This window comes from Phocoena sinus, chromosome 5 (assembly GCF_008692025.1).
Source record: "Phocoena sinus isolate mPhoSin1 chromosome 5, mPhoSin1.pri, whole genome shotgun sequence".
Taxonomy (NCBI): domain Eukaryota; kingdom Metazoa; phylum Chordata; class Mammalia; order Artiodactyla; family Phocoenidae; genus Phocoena; species Phocoena sinus.
Genome location: NC_045767.1, coordinates 87,352,644 through 87,366,919, shown reverse-complemented (window position 1 = coordinate 87,366,919; position 14,276 = coordinate 87,352,644). Strand labels below are relative to the sequence as shown.

General features: G+C 36.9%; 1 protein-coding gene across 1 annotated transcript in view; it reads left to right on the top strand.

Moving 5' to 3' along the window:
* The first annotated feature begins 247 nt into the window (after positions 1–247).
* Positions 248–14,276, top strand: part of TMPRSS11D (transmembrane serine protease 11D) — a 48,469-nt gene continuing 34,440 nt past the window's right edge. The window contains exons 1-3 of the mRNA XM_032631986.1: positions 248–286; positions 653–803; positions 2,690–2,808. Coding sequence (XP_032487877.1) covers positions 248–286; positions 653–803; positions 2,690–2,808 — 309 coding nt within the window. The remainder of the gene's footprint in view (positions 287–652; positions 804–2,689; positions 2,809–14,276) is intronic.

Sequence of the window (14,276 nt, the reverse complement as noted above, 5' to 3'; positions counted from 1 at the left end):
TGCCTAATATAATACCAGATACTGTTAGTACAAATCTACTGGCTTACACTGCTGTTGATGATTTCATGGGTGAAAAAAATTACACAAATCCTCTGCTGCTGGTACAGTTCTAATTAATTACAGGTGCTTATTACTCTTCTGGATCTCAGCTCTCAGCCTCTAGACATATCCCCATTTTAATAACCCGGAGAATATTACAGTGAGAAATGCTACTGTCTGACTCCCTCCACCCCTCTCCCCACCCAAAATGATCTCTCTTCAGCACATCCCTGAGGATGGTGCCCAGGTAAGGGAGCTTACTACAGTAGTGTCCAACATAGGGTCTTAGAAGGAGTTGTAGTAAAACAGAAATAGTTGTTATTCTTGAGAACTTCATCAACTGGCAGAAGAAGGAAAAGCAATTGCAAACCTGAGGTCAGATTTCCTTATTCTTCTATCAAACTATCTAAATGTCAACATTTTAATGCTGAAAAGAAAATTGAAAGAAAAACCATTTAGGAGAGTGTTGTTCAGTTAGATTTCATTTCCAGAACTATATTCCTATCAAGAAACAATCGGTTTTCTATAATAGAGCCATGTGCAAGCTAAGAGACTTCAGAAGGCAGAAAATGATCATGAGAGCTGAAATGATTGCTTCTCTGAGTGAAATGAGTGGCCTTTGATCTTTTCTCTTGTTCTAAGGCCATCATGGGTGCGATCGGCCTCAAGATCTATGAATCCATACATAGTATGTTTTGTTGTCATCGCAGTTGTGGCAATCCTGGCAGTGACCACAGGTTTACTTGTCTACTTTTTAGCTTTGGGTAAGTACCAGAAGACTGGATATACCACTCTTCAGATGAATTAACTAGATATACTTTCAGATTAAAAGTTGGGCATTCTCACTTTTATTGCCACTTCTATTTCTTAATACAACATAATTATATATTTATTCATATACCCCTGAATATATGTTCATGTCTATATTTTCTCTAATTCAGTAGTTTTTCTCTTCTTTTTCTTTTGGGCTTTTTTAGTATACTAAACAACATTAAACCCAGACAAGAATTATTCTAGCCAAAGGAAAAAACTCAATATTTTTCTGATGCTAGAGTTCACTTGTTTTGTTCTTTCATTAATACCATGATTTCCTTCTTCATTTAAAATTTGCAAAGGACCTTAAGTTTCAACATCTAAAAGTTGGATGTATCTAAATATTTGTTAATTCACGACCTGTCTCCCGAAAATAATCTTAGGATAGGAGCAGAACAATTATGATAGGAGATGAATTTGAAGTTAAGAAGTGGAAAGAGGTTAAAAACAAACTTTAAAAAGGATTCTGTTCCTTTTTTTCCTCTTAGTTTCTTTAATTTTTCATTACATCATAAAAGTAGGAAACAAAGAAATAATATAAAGAATGCATATACCCTGCTCATTCACAAACAACTTAATATCTCAGTGAATATTCTTTCAGATGTTTTAATGTAGATAAAATGTATCAAATTTCACTAGATAATATATGTTATAATCTGTTTCCTTTACCTGAAAAAACACTTTGAGTTTGTTTTTTTTTTTAATTTTGCTATAGTCCTGTTAAATTATTTAAAGCATTGGGGCAGGGTGGGGCAGAGTGTGAAGGCATATGGGTATGTATGAGTGTGGAGACTGAGCAAAAACAAATTTATTTATTCCAGTAACTAGGAATAATCTTTTCAGTCAATCTAATTATAAAGTTGTGGCTAAATTTTGCTTTTGACTACATTTTGCTATCAAATCACCTAGAGACAAATATGTCCAAGGTGAATTACGGAAGAGTGAAAAACAAACATCAAGTTTCAGATTAAACTAATGAATTTTCGCTCTTAACAGCACTGTATTGTCACACTTAAACACAAAGGGTGAAGCCTTAAATAAGTCCTCTTCAAAGTGTATACCAGTGACCACTTATGGCCCTAGAAAGACTTGTCCTTCTGCCACAAAGGACCACACAACCCTATCCCCATGATCTCAAATGCTTTCCCTGATTGAGGTATTTCTCTGCATAAATTATGTATGTGAATGATCAAATGGAAGCATGGAATTTTTTCCTGGGACAGGTTAGGTTATGTCCATGTTCATAATGTTTCTAAGGTAAGGACAAGTATGTTTTAGGAATTTTTATTTCCTTCACATAGCTTAATATATCCATTGGAAGACCCTTTGTGATGGAAATAGTTCACATTGAACAACCAGATTAGCTTTCTTGTCAGAAGTTATTTTCTAGCTTAATCCAGAGAAACAATAAGTCACTAATCCCTCTAAAAAGAACAGTATTTGAAATAATTTTTAAAACTATTCAGAATTACTTTATTCCTTAATTATAAATGAATAATAGTGTATTATAGACATTAATATTTCCTGAATGAATAAATCTGTAATCACAAATCTCCCTATAGTAAGAATGAAAATTATGATACTACTGAACAATTTAATTTCTCAAATAATGCTGCTCTGATTTTCATGTATTTTTAACACTTCCAGCATTGCCAATCTTTTTAAAAACAAAGAAAAATAATTTTATTATAGTTACATTATATTAAGTTTAGAGTTTTCTTTCAAGGGAATCAAATATTTTTTAATTGTATAACATAGCCTCCCATAATCCTGTATAAAATACAGATTAAAGTACTTAGTAATGTGAGATTGATCCTGCCTTTTCTTTGTTTTACAGGGCCAAAAGATTACTTTTACCGTAGCAGCTTTCAAATCCTAAATGTTCAATATACTGATGAGCTAAGTTCACCAAATACACAGAAATATAGGTCTTTGAGTGAAAAAATTGAGTCTGAGGTAAGTTAATATTTGCATTTCCTCTTTATTATAACATAAAACAATTATGATAATAAACCTAATATTTTGTGATATATTTGCAACTCCTAGATGCTCTGCATATTCTCCTCCCCGAATGGTGAAAGATGTGTTTCATTGTGCTTTTTCCAAGTCAATTTGCTTGTACACTTCTTATTCATATTTTCTTACATCATGAGTGAAAAGTTTTAGGTCATGAGTAAACATATTTTTTATGATTATGACTTCAAAGATTGGAAGTCTATTGTTTATGCAATTTGAGCATTTTTCCTACCCTCAAGATTGTCTTTTTAAATCCTTTTCATTTTGCCTTCTTTCCTTTTTTCTTATCCAACTAAACATACAGGTAGTAGGTGTTAAAATACATATTAACATAGTTTGGAGAATGTCATACTTTGGTTCAATGATCGACATAGAAAATATACAAAGAAAGCCTGGGCTCTCACTTGAAAAGGCCCCCAGGCTGCTTACCAGGAAACCTCACAAGCAGACCCTTACTTAGCACTGGTTTATCATCACAGATCAGGGTTTGGCCTTCAGCCCTGCAGTCAGAGCTGAACAATCTCAGGGTTGCTCACTTACCCTTAACGTTTTCTAAGATTCCTAAGGTTATAAATTAATCCAATGGTTCTAAAACTTTAGCAAAATCACCTGGAAGGCTTATTAAAAATAGAGTTCTAGGCCCCAGTGTCAGAGTTTCTGATTCAGTATTTAGAATTTGCATTTCTAACAAGTTCCCAGGTGATGCTGATGCTATGGTCCAGGGACCACACTTTGGGAACCACTGAGTTAATCTATAATGAGAATTATCATGGCTGGGGGACTGAATCATCTACTTGTCTAACACCCTTTGCCCCTAGGCGCAAACTACAGTAGGAGCCAAGTATTGAGAAAAGTGCTTGGTGAGCATTAAATTAGAGCAAGGGAAGTTAGTATATAATTTAAATGTTTAATCAGAATAAGCAGCTGAATCAGAATAATCTGGGAACAGAATCTAGGCCAGGAGGCAGTGGTAGGGTTAATATTGGGGAACATCAGTTTATTATGTCAGAAGTGGGAGCCTCCTGTTCCTTCAATAAACTTTTATTAAACATCAATCCTGTCTAATGCTGTGGACATACAAAAAGTGGAGTAGATATTGGATCTGCCCTCATGGAGGTTAGTCTAACATGGGAGATTAAACAAGCTTACAAATATTTATAATATAAGGTATGCAGTGAGTATGTGACATGAGAGCAACGCAGATGTAAGTTTGTGGTAAGAGGATAAATGATATCCAATTATGGAGATCAGAGACAGCGTCTTATAAAAGATGACTCTTTTCAGGTTAGCTTTAGAATGAGTAGGGCACACCACAGCTAAAATATGAGCCAAGGCATAGAGAGGAGAATGTGCTTAGCTAAAATGTTTGGGTTTTATCTTGTAGAGAGAAAGTCTTGAGCTAGAGGCAGAATGATGCAAACAGGATCTGACAGATTCATGTTCCGAATATAAAAATTATACTATAAAGAGAAGAGCCTGCACACAGTAACGCTAGTTAGAAGCTCATTACCGTGGTCCAGAAGAAAGCCAAGGGGTTGAAACTTGAATTAGGGCATATTCCAGAAGATGTGGAAATGCACATAAAACTTCCATTTTAGGCTTACCAAAGCAATCCACCTCCCCAACTTCCTACTTTCTCTTCCCAACCTGCTCTTAAAAAATCAATAGGAATATTTAGTTATATCATTTGCATCATGAGAGCCCATTGTTTAGACTTCAAACCAAGAGACATTCCTTTTTTTTTTTTTTTAGTATTTAAAGAATATCCTTAAATTTATTCACATTTATTTAAAAATGCCAGTTTTTAAAAACTTTGGTACTTTGTCATTAGTAATGAATTACTTCACGACTGACTGCCCACACAGTTTAGACGTTGAAAGGTGCTGATTTATGCAATAATCAGTGCTTGGGTTAGTAATACTACTCTGAGGCTGGACCCCACAAATACACACACAAATACAAACTACACAGACAAATACAAAGAGCCTGTGAGTACCTCTGTCTCAGGCAGAGGGCAACATGCAAATCTGAACAGATTTTCTTGTGATTAACACTGCAAGAGACATTCTTAAATTTCTTGACGAAGACACTAGAAACAAACATCTCAGGAGGCCAGTCTGAGGACAGTTATTCATAATGAAGTCCTCACATCCACACAAAGACATCATGTAATGTTTCAGCTATTTACCCAGTCTAATAAAAGGGAGCAAACTGTAATTATGTATATTGAGAATCCCAGCTTCATTATAGGGAATTAGAACCCAACTATTTGTCATTAAAGCAAGATGCCAGAGACATCCTCAGCCCTAAAGAGGTCACTCAGTTCCTGCCAGACAGATCAGATATGTCAGGTCAGCGCATCCTTCATAGAGCATATGTAAAATTGCAAAAGACTGATATGGAGAGAAACGGCATAAGGCATAAAGCACAACGTACATATTCAGCAATGTGAAAAACATAAACTAAGTTTCTTTTCAAAAGTACTACCAGCACATTTGGAAGATATTCAGTAAGTCTTTAAAACCCAATCCCAATGACAAAAAAATTATACAATCTAATTTGTTATTCATGAATTACTCTCAAAAGTGGTCTATAAAGTAAATTGTAATGTATAAAGTGTTATCAAAATGAAAATAATTTTAATATTGTCTTTTGTTGTAAAGATAATAAAAAAGTAGAAAAGTCAAGGCATTCAAGAAATATAGAGAAAGAAATATGCACAAAATCTCAATACTCATATATCCATTTTTAATATTTTGATGTTCCAAGTACTTTTCATGAAAACTGCATAATCATCCATGCACAAACACATATAATTTTCTGTCAATGGAATAAGACTATACATGCTTGTTTACTACCACTTTTTTCTCAAAAAATATCATAGAGGTATTTAAATATCAATGAAGAAATACTCCATTTTAAATAACTAAATAGTATTATAGTGCATAAAGGTACAATATTTTATTTAACCAGTCCTCTGTTGACAGATGTTCAAATTGTTTCCAGTTTTTCACTATTATATCCAATATTCTGATGACCAGTCTTGTTGATACATCCTTGCACACCTGAGTGATTATATTCTTGGGACATATTCCCAGAAGTAGAATTATCAGAATATAGGGTTTATGCTTTTATTTCTCTCTAGAGATTTTTAAATTTCTTCTTCAATTTTAATAAAGATTTTATTTTAGAAGGATTTTAGACTTATAGAAAAGTTGCAAAGATAATATAGAGTTCTCATATACATCACACCCAGTTTCCTCTATGATTAACGTTTTATATTACAATAGTGTATTTATTGCAATTAATGATCCAATATTAATACATTGTTATTAACCAAATTCTGTATTTTATTCAGATTTCCTTCGTTTTTACTTAATGTTCTTTTCCATTTCCTGATCCCATCCAGGATAGCAAATTACAGAGTTGTCATGTCTCCTTAAGCTCTTGTAGACTATGACAGTTCCCCAGACTTTCCTTGTTTTTGATAACCTTGACAGTTTTGAGGAATACTAGTCAGGTATTTTGTAGAAATGTCCCACAATTGGAGGCCTTCTGATGTTTTTTCTTATAGTTAGACTGGGGTTTGGGGTTTTAAGGAGGAAGACTATAGAGGAAAAGGGTCATTTTCATTACATCATATGAAATGGGGTACATAATATCAACATGACTTACCACTGTTGACCTTGGTCACCTGGCTGAAGTAGTGTTGGCCAGATTTCTACACTGTAAAGTTACTCCCTCCCTTTTCCATATTATACTCTTTGGAAGAAAAACACTATGTACAGGCCACACATAAGAAGTGGAGGAGTAACGAGTTATGCTTTGAATATTTAAAGAATATTTGAAATTCTTCTGTTTGTCTAGTTTCTCCATGTACTAATTCAACCATTTGTTTATATCAATATAGTGATCTATGCATTTTTAACATTTATTTTAATTTCTAGATTGCACTCCAGAAGTGCCCCAGTTTACATTCTTACCACCAGTATATAAGTATGCATAGGTATGCTTATTTCCCCTACAGCATTAACACTATGCATTGCAAACCTAATTAACTGTTTCTAATTCAATAGGTAAGAAGTGATATCTCACTATTATTTTGGTTTGCATTTCTTTGATTACTAGTAAGATTTAATCTGTCTCCCTATAGTAATAGGTCATTTTTATAATTTCATTTGTGAATTGCCTGGTCATGACCTTGCCCGTTTTCTTACTGGAGCCTTTGTGTTTTTATATAAATCTAGGGAAAAAAATTCTTTCCTTGTTAAAATATTAAAATTTGCCTGTCATTCATTTGCATATATTTCTCTAACGAGATTTGACTTTCAACCTTGTTTATAATCTAGGGGTTTTTTTTTTACTGCCATATAGATTTAACTTTTTAGGTAGCCAAAATTATCAATTTTATCTTTGATTCACCTGTAATTTATTTTGTAATAAGATAGAGATCCAGCTTTTTCCCCTAAAAGAGCTAGGTGGTGGTACCAAAACAGTATATTAAATAGTGCAATGGATTTATTTGTTGTGCCATCTTTATCATACACTAAATTCCTCCTTTTCTTTTTTCTGTACTCCCCTCTCTTTCACTGACTAGTCTTCGCCTGTACCAGTACCCAGCTATTTACTGTGGCTTTATTTATTTTTTTTTTTAACATCTTTATTGGGGTATAATTGCTTTACAATGGTGCGTTAGTTTCTGCTTTATAACAAAGTGAATCAGCTATACATATACATATGCTCCCATGTGTCTTCCCTCTTGCGTCTCCCTCCCTCCCACTCTCCCCTACTGTGGCTTTATAATTAAACATCTGGCAGAGAAAGATTCCCCTTGAAATTCGTCTGATGTATCATTTCTACAGTTAATCTCATTTATTCATACTTCTGTAGAAACACTTTGGATAATACTCTAATGTAGTACTTTATAGTTCATAAAGCACTTTTACATATATCATCTAACCTTCAACTCACAATGGGCATGTAATTTTTATAGATGGGTAAGTGAATACTGTGAGAGATTAAGAAACATGACAAAGGCCATTCAACTGGAAAGTGATAGAACAAAAATTCAAACCAAGGTCTCCTGATTTCAGGTTCAAGAATCATACCACTTACCAGTGGTAACATGAGTACCATCATTATCCTTGTTCCATAGTCAGCAGTGTTAATTAATACTTAATGAGCAGTGGAATAATCCCAGAATTTCTATTATATTAAGCAATTCACTTTTCTGGTTCACAGTTTATTCATTAGTAAAATAAAATCATTGAACTAGATGATTTTTATAGTACATTCTACCTCAAAAAGTCTATGATTATGTGATTTTCACACAAGAGATCCATGCCACCGAATCACCTGTTTTTCTCATCGTGCCTCTCTGGCCACTCCTTCTCCTCTGTATCTTTTATAGATTCACCCTCCTCTACACTAACATTAAATGTTGAAATTCCCCAACTCTTTGACCTATGCGCTCCTCTCCTCTCACATTATTTTCTATCTCTAAATGATCTCATCCATGACCATTACTTCTACCAACACTTATATACTAATGACTCATGCTGTCGTCAGCCCAGACTTTTCTTCTGTACTTCAGACCTTTTCCCCCAACTGCCAGCTTAATATCTCTACTTGGCTGTTGTAGAAACATCTCAAATATATTATGTCCCTAAATCAAACTCATGATCCCTCCACGCCATACTAGCCTTCTTCCCATAATCCTAACCCCATTGATGATAATACCATTTATTCAGTTTTCCAAACCAGAAACCTAGAATTCATCCTTGACATACTGCTCTATGTCATTCCAAATATCCAATCTATTACCAACCCCTGTAGGTTTTATCCCCTGTATTTCCTTCAGATTCATTCATTTCTCTCCATATCTGCTACCACCATAACCATCCAAGCCATGACCTCTACACTGAAGTGCCAAAATAGCACCATAACTAATTTACGTTATTTTGTACCTAAAATTGCTTATCCACATGCAACCAGAGAGATTGTTCTCAAATTGCAAATCTGATTTTATTATCCTCTGATTTAAAACACTTCAGTGACTTCCCATTATGATGATAAAGACCAAATGCTTCACACACTAACAAGACTTTCATGGTCTGGCCTTTCTATATAACTCTAGCCTCCTTGCTTTCTAGGCTACAACTGTCCTGGCCTTTGACTCCTTAAACACAATCTGTTTGTTCCTACCTCAGGACTTTGTATGTGCCATTCACTCCACCTGTGAGGCTTTTCCTTTCTCTTCAACCAGCTAACTCTGATTCTTCCTGAAGATCTCAGTTTCATAAGCATTCCTCTGAGAAGCCTCTCTAATCTCACTGACTGGATCAAATCCCTCTACTATATTGCTGCACTTATCACAGTTATAATTCTGCTTAAATGTGGATGATAATATGATTAGTGTGTATCTCCCCCATTAGATGTAAGCTCCATGATGGCAAGGACTGTCTATTTTCTCCACCAGTGTAACCCACTGCTTGAAAGAGGGAGCGTGAAGCATAAGAGGTGCTCAAAAACTGTTGAATGAATGAAAAAATGAATAAGGTGATTTCGAAATAATGAGAGCATCTGTTTGCAAAATATGTGTATCAAAACTATGAGTGCATTCTGATTGAATGGGCCTCTCCAAATAAAACAAGGGACTTCAATCAGGATTCATACCTGGGATCAACTGAACCACTGAAACTCCCCTTTGGCATCAGGGGTGGTATTGCAACAGATATTGCAACAGATTCTGCAAACAACAATTGCCACATTTTTTCCAAAATATACCTAATGACTGTATCATGAAAAAAAACTAGGGCACAGGAAGAGAAAGACAGCAGTATCAATTTACAATTAATCTTATCACATCCCTTATACCATCAGGGCTTTTAGTACAGCCATTTAATAAGCATTGATTGCTGCCTAACACCTAAAAGAGAATTTGGTACATAGTTGGCATTCAAATATTTGTTGAATGAATGAATAAATGATACGTTCTATCTGTTGGTTCCTGTGCTAAGTGCTAGGGACACAAAATAAAGATGTCATTGCAGTCAGGATGAAGCCCACAATGGTCTCCAAGATGGAGTTGTCATACCAGGGAGGGATTCACAATAATTTTATTGGAGTCATGGAAGAAAATACTCAAATGTCACTCTACATGTGTTTTTCTCTTTTACGAAAAAATTTTTAAACAAGAAGAAAAAGAAAATAGGGAGAGAAGGAGTGAAGGAACAAATGAACAAACTTAGCTTTGTTACTATTTAACAAATGGATTGACACTGGCACCTTTGTTTGGTTTTATGTCAAGTAGTTCCACACAATGTGTGTGAAAATATCTTGAGGGATAGGGTGGACAGTAACACAACAGAACTGACTGGGCATCAGCACACTTTTACCGGCTCTCAGTAGATTTAAATGATACACAGTTTCCACTAGATTTTAAAATTATATTATCTAGCTCTAAAAGTAAACTAAACCTCCCCAAAAATTAATATGAGGACTGAGAAGAATCCTGCAAAACATAAATAAATTTAAAAACCTGCAATTTGAAGATAACCCTCATATGAAGTAATGAATATGCGATATACAATAATGAATAAGTAAATGAATAGTTAGGTAACATAAGAACTGGCTACAGCCATACTGCCAGGTTAAGCAATGCTTCTTAGAAGATGTTTAAACACACACACACACACCCTGTCCCTTCACGGTATAAGTGTGAGAAATTAACTGCTTTTTATTTTTATTTTTTTTTATTTTATTTTATTTGCGGTACGTGGGCCTCTCACTGTTGTGGCCTCTCCCGTTTCGGAGCGCAGGCTCCGGACACGCAGGCTCAGTGGCCACGGCTCATGGGCCCAGCCGCTCCGCGGCATGTGAGATCTTCCCAGACCGGGGCACGAACCCATATCCCCTGCATCGGCAGGCAGACTCTCAACCACTGCACCACCCAGGAAGCCCTTAACTGCTTTTTAAATAAATAAGAGAAAACTCGGGAAATACATGTTTAACAATGTGTCCAGCATTAGGTGATTGAGTTCAGTTGCTTTGTTTTACTGAAAATTAAGGGCTTAGACATGCACACATAAAAATTTGGGAGACAAAAATTACCTACCATGTTTGGTTGATTTTGAACACATTTCTTAAAATATGTATATAAATATAATTAAACTCCTTTGATTTGATTTGAAAGGGTAGCCAATTGAAATCAGGAAAGATGGAAAGTCACTTGCTGAACTTCAACAAAACCCTTGCATGATTGGTGGGAATGACAACTTAGTGTCATGATTTGTTAAGTTCTGCCAATGAACTTCATGCATCTGGAGCCACATAATTGTGTGGAAACTTCTTCAGTGCTTCAGACCAAGTATTTAGATTAAAGTTAGAATCATACCTTTGGGTCATTTGATCACAGTGTTTCAAAATTTATAAATTCTGGGCTTCCCTGTGGTGCGGTGGTTGAGAGTCCACCTGCCAATGCAGGGGACATGGGTTCGTGCCCCAGTCCGGGAGGATCCCACATGCTGCGCAGCGGCTGGGCCCGTTAGCCATGGCCACTGAGCCTGCGTGTCCGGAGCCTGTGCTCCGCAATGGGAGAGGCCACAACAGTGAGAGGCCCACATACCGCAAAAAATATATATATACATATTTGAAGAGTACTGTAGTAATAGATAGATTATATTGCCATATATTTTATCTTTTTCTTGAAAACTGAGTTTCCAGATCTTCTGATTAAACAGAAAAGAAAGTTTGTAACTGAAGGGTGACTGAAATCACAAAAACAACATTATTACTATTACTCAGCTCATGAATATTATGCACAAAACTGTACCTATTGAGAAATGTTATGAGGTAGGTATGTGAGAGATGCTTCCACCTCATCAGTTGTTCATGTAATTTCATCATTAAATACAAGACAAAACAAAAAATATACCTACCAAGTAAGAAGGTACTGAAAATAAGAAGGTGATTTACTTTCATGGGGTAGCTAATAAGATCTTTTCTCCCTCAAGATGAAAAATATGTGACAATTATAGACATTCTATGTGTAATGTCTTACCCTTCGTATGACCTCACCTATTAACCGGTTTAATGATGGTTACTTTGTTAGAATTTACCTAAATAATCTATATCTCACTTCAATTCTTATCAGTTATGAATATTATTGAGGTTTGAGGATTCTAGGCTATTCTAGAATTCAAAGATAGTATTGTCAAGAGACCTTCAAGATGGCAGAGGAGTAAGACATGAAGATCACCTTCCTCCTCACAAATGCATCAAAAATACGTGTTCATGTGGAACAACTCCTACAGCACACCTACTGAACGCTGGCAGAAGACCTCAGACCTTCCAAAAGGCAAGAAACTCCCCATGTACCTGGGTAGGGCAAAAGAAGAAAGAAAAAACAGAGAGAAAAGAATAGGGATGGAACCTGCACCTCTGGTAGGGAACTGTGAAGGAGGAAATGTTTCCACACACTAGCAAGCCCCTTCACTGGTGGAAAAGGGGGGAAGCTTCAGAGCTACAGAGAAGAGTACAGCAACAGGGATGCAGAGGGAAAAGCGGACAGATTCCCGCACAGACGATTGGTGTCAACCAGCACTCACCAGTCTGAGAGGATTGTCTGCTCACCCACCGGGGTGGGTGAGAGCTGAGAGCTGAGGCTCAAGCTTCAGAGTTCAGATCCCAGGGAGAGGACAGGAGTTGGATGCGTGAACATAGCCTGAAGGGGGCAAGTGTGACACAACTAACTGGGAGGGAGCCCAGGAAAAAGTCTGGAACTGCCTAAGACTCAACAGACCATTGCTTTGGGGCGCACGAGGAGAGGAGATTCACAACACTGCCTAAACGAGCTTCAGAGACAGGCACGAGCTACGGCTATCAGTGCGGACCCCAGAGACGGGCATGAGATGCTAAGGCTGCTGCTGCAGCTACCAAGAAGCCTGTGTGCAAGCACAGGTCACTATCCACACCCCCCTTCTGGGGAGCCTGTGCAGCCAGCCACTGCCAGGGTCCCATAATCCAGGGACAACTTCCCTGGGAGAACACACAGCAGGCCTCAGGCTGTTACAACGTCATGTGGGCCTCTGCAGCCGCAGGCCCCCCCTGCATTCCGTACCCCTCCCTCCCCCCAGCCTGAGTGAGGCAGAGCCCTCTAATCAGCCACTCTTTAACCCACTCCTATCTGGGCGAAGAAGAGATGCCAGAGGGTAACCTACATGCAGAGGCAGGGCCAAATCCAAACCTGAACCCCAGGAGCTGTGCGAACAAAGAGAAAGGGAAATTTCTCTGTGCAGCCTCAGAAGCAGTGGATTAAATATCCACAATCAACTCAACATACCCTGCATCTGTGGAACACTGGAATAGAAAACAAATCATCCCAAAATTGAGGTGGTGGATTTTGGGAGCACCTGTGGACTTGGAGTTTGCTGTATGAGACTGACTATTTTGATTTTTATCTTTATCTTAGTATAGTTTCTAGCCCTTGTTATCATTGGTGGATTTTTTTTTATTGGTTTGGTTGCTCTCTTCTTTATTTTTAAATTATTTTAATAATTTTTATTTTAATAACGTTATTATTTTATTTTATTTATTTTTTCTTTCTTTCTTTTTTTTCTCCCTTATCTTCTGAGCCCCATGGCTGACACAGTCTTGGTGCTTCAGCTGGGTGTCAGGCATGAGCCTCTGAGGTGGGAGAGCCGAGCTCAGTACACTGGACCACCAGAGACCTCCCGGCCCCATATAATATCAACCGGTGAGAGTTCTCCCAGATATCTCTGCCTCAAAGCTAACGACCACCAAGATCCAGTGCTGGACACCCCATGCCAAACAACTAGCAAGACAGGAACACAACTCCACCCATTAGCAGACAGGCTACCTAAAATCATAATAAGTTCACAGATAACCAAAAACACACCACCGGACGAGGACCTGACCACCAGAAAACAAGATCCAGCCTCATCCACCAGAACACAGGCACCAGTCCCCTCCACCAGGAAGCCTACAAAACCAACTAAACCAACATTACCCACTGCGGGCAGACACCAAAAATAACAGGGACTACGAACATGCAGGGTGCGCAAAGGAGACCACAAACACAGTAAGTTAAGTAAGATGGGAAGACAGAGAAATATGCAGCAGATGAAGGAGCAAAGTAAAAACCGACCTAAACAAATGAATGAAAAGGAAATGAAAAAGAATTCAGAATAATGATAGTAAAGATGATCCAAAATCTTGGAAATAGAATGGAGAAAATAAAAGAAATGTTTAACAAGGACCTAGAAGAACTAAAGAGCAAACAAACAATGATGAACAACACAAAAAATGAAATTAAAAATTCTCTGGAAGGAATCAATAGTAGAATAACTGAGGCAGAATAATGGATAAGTGACCCAGAAGATAAAATA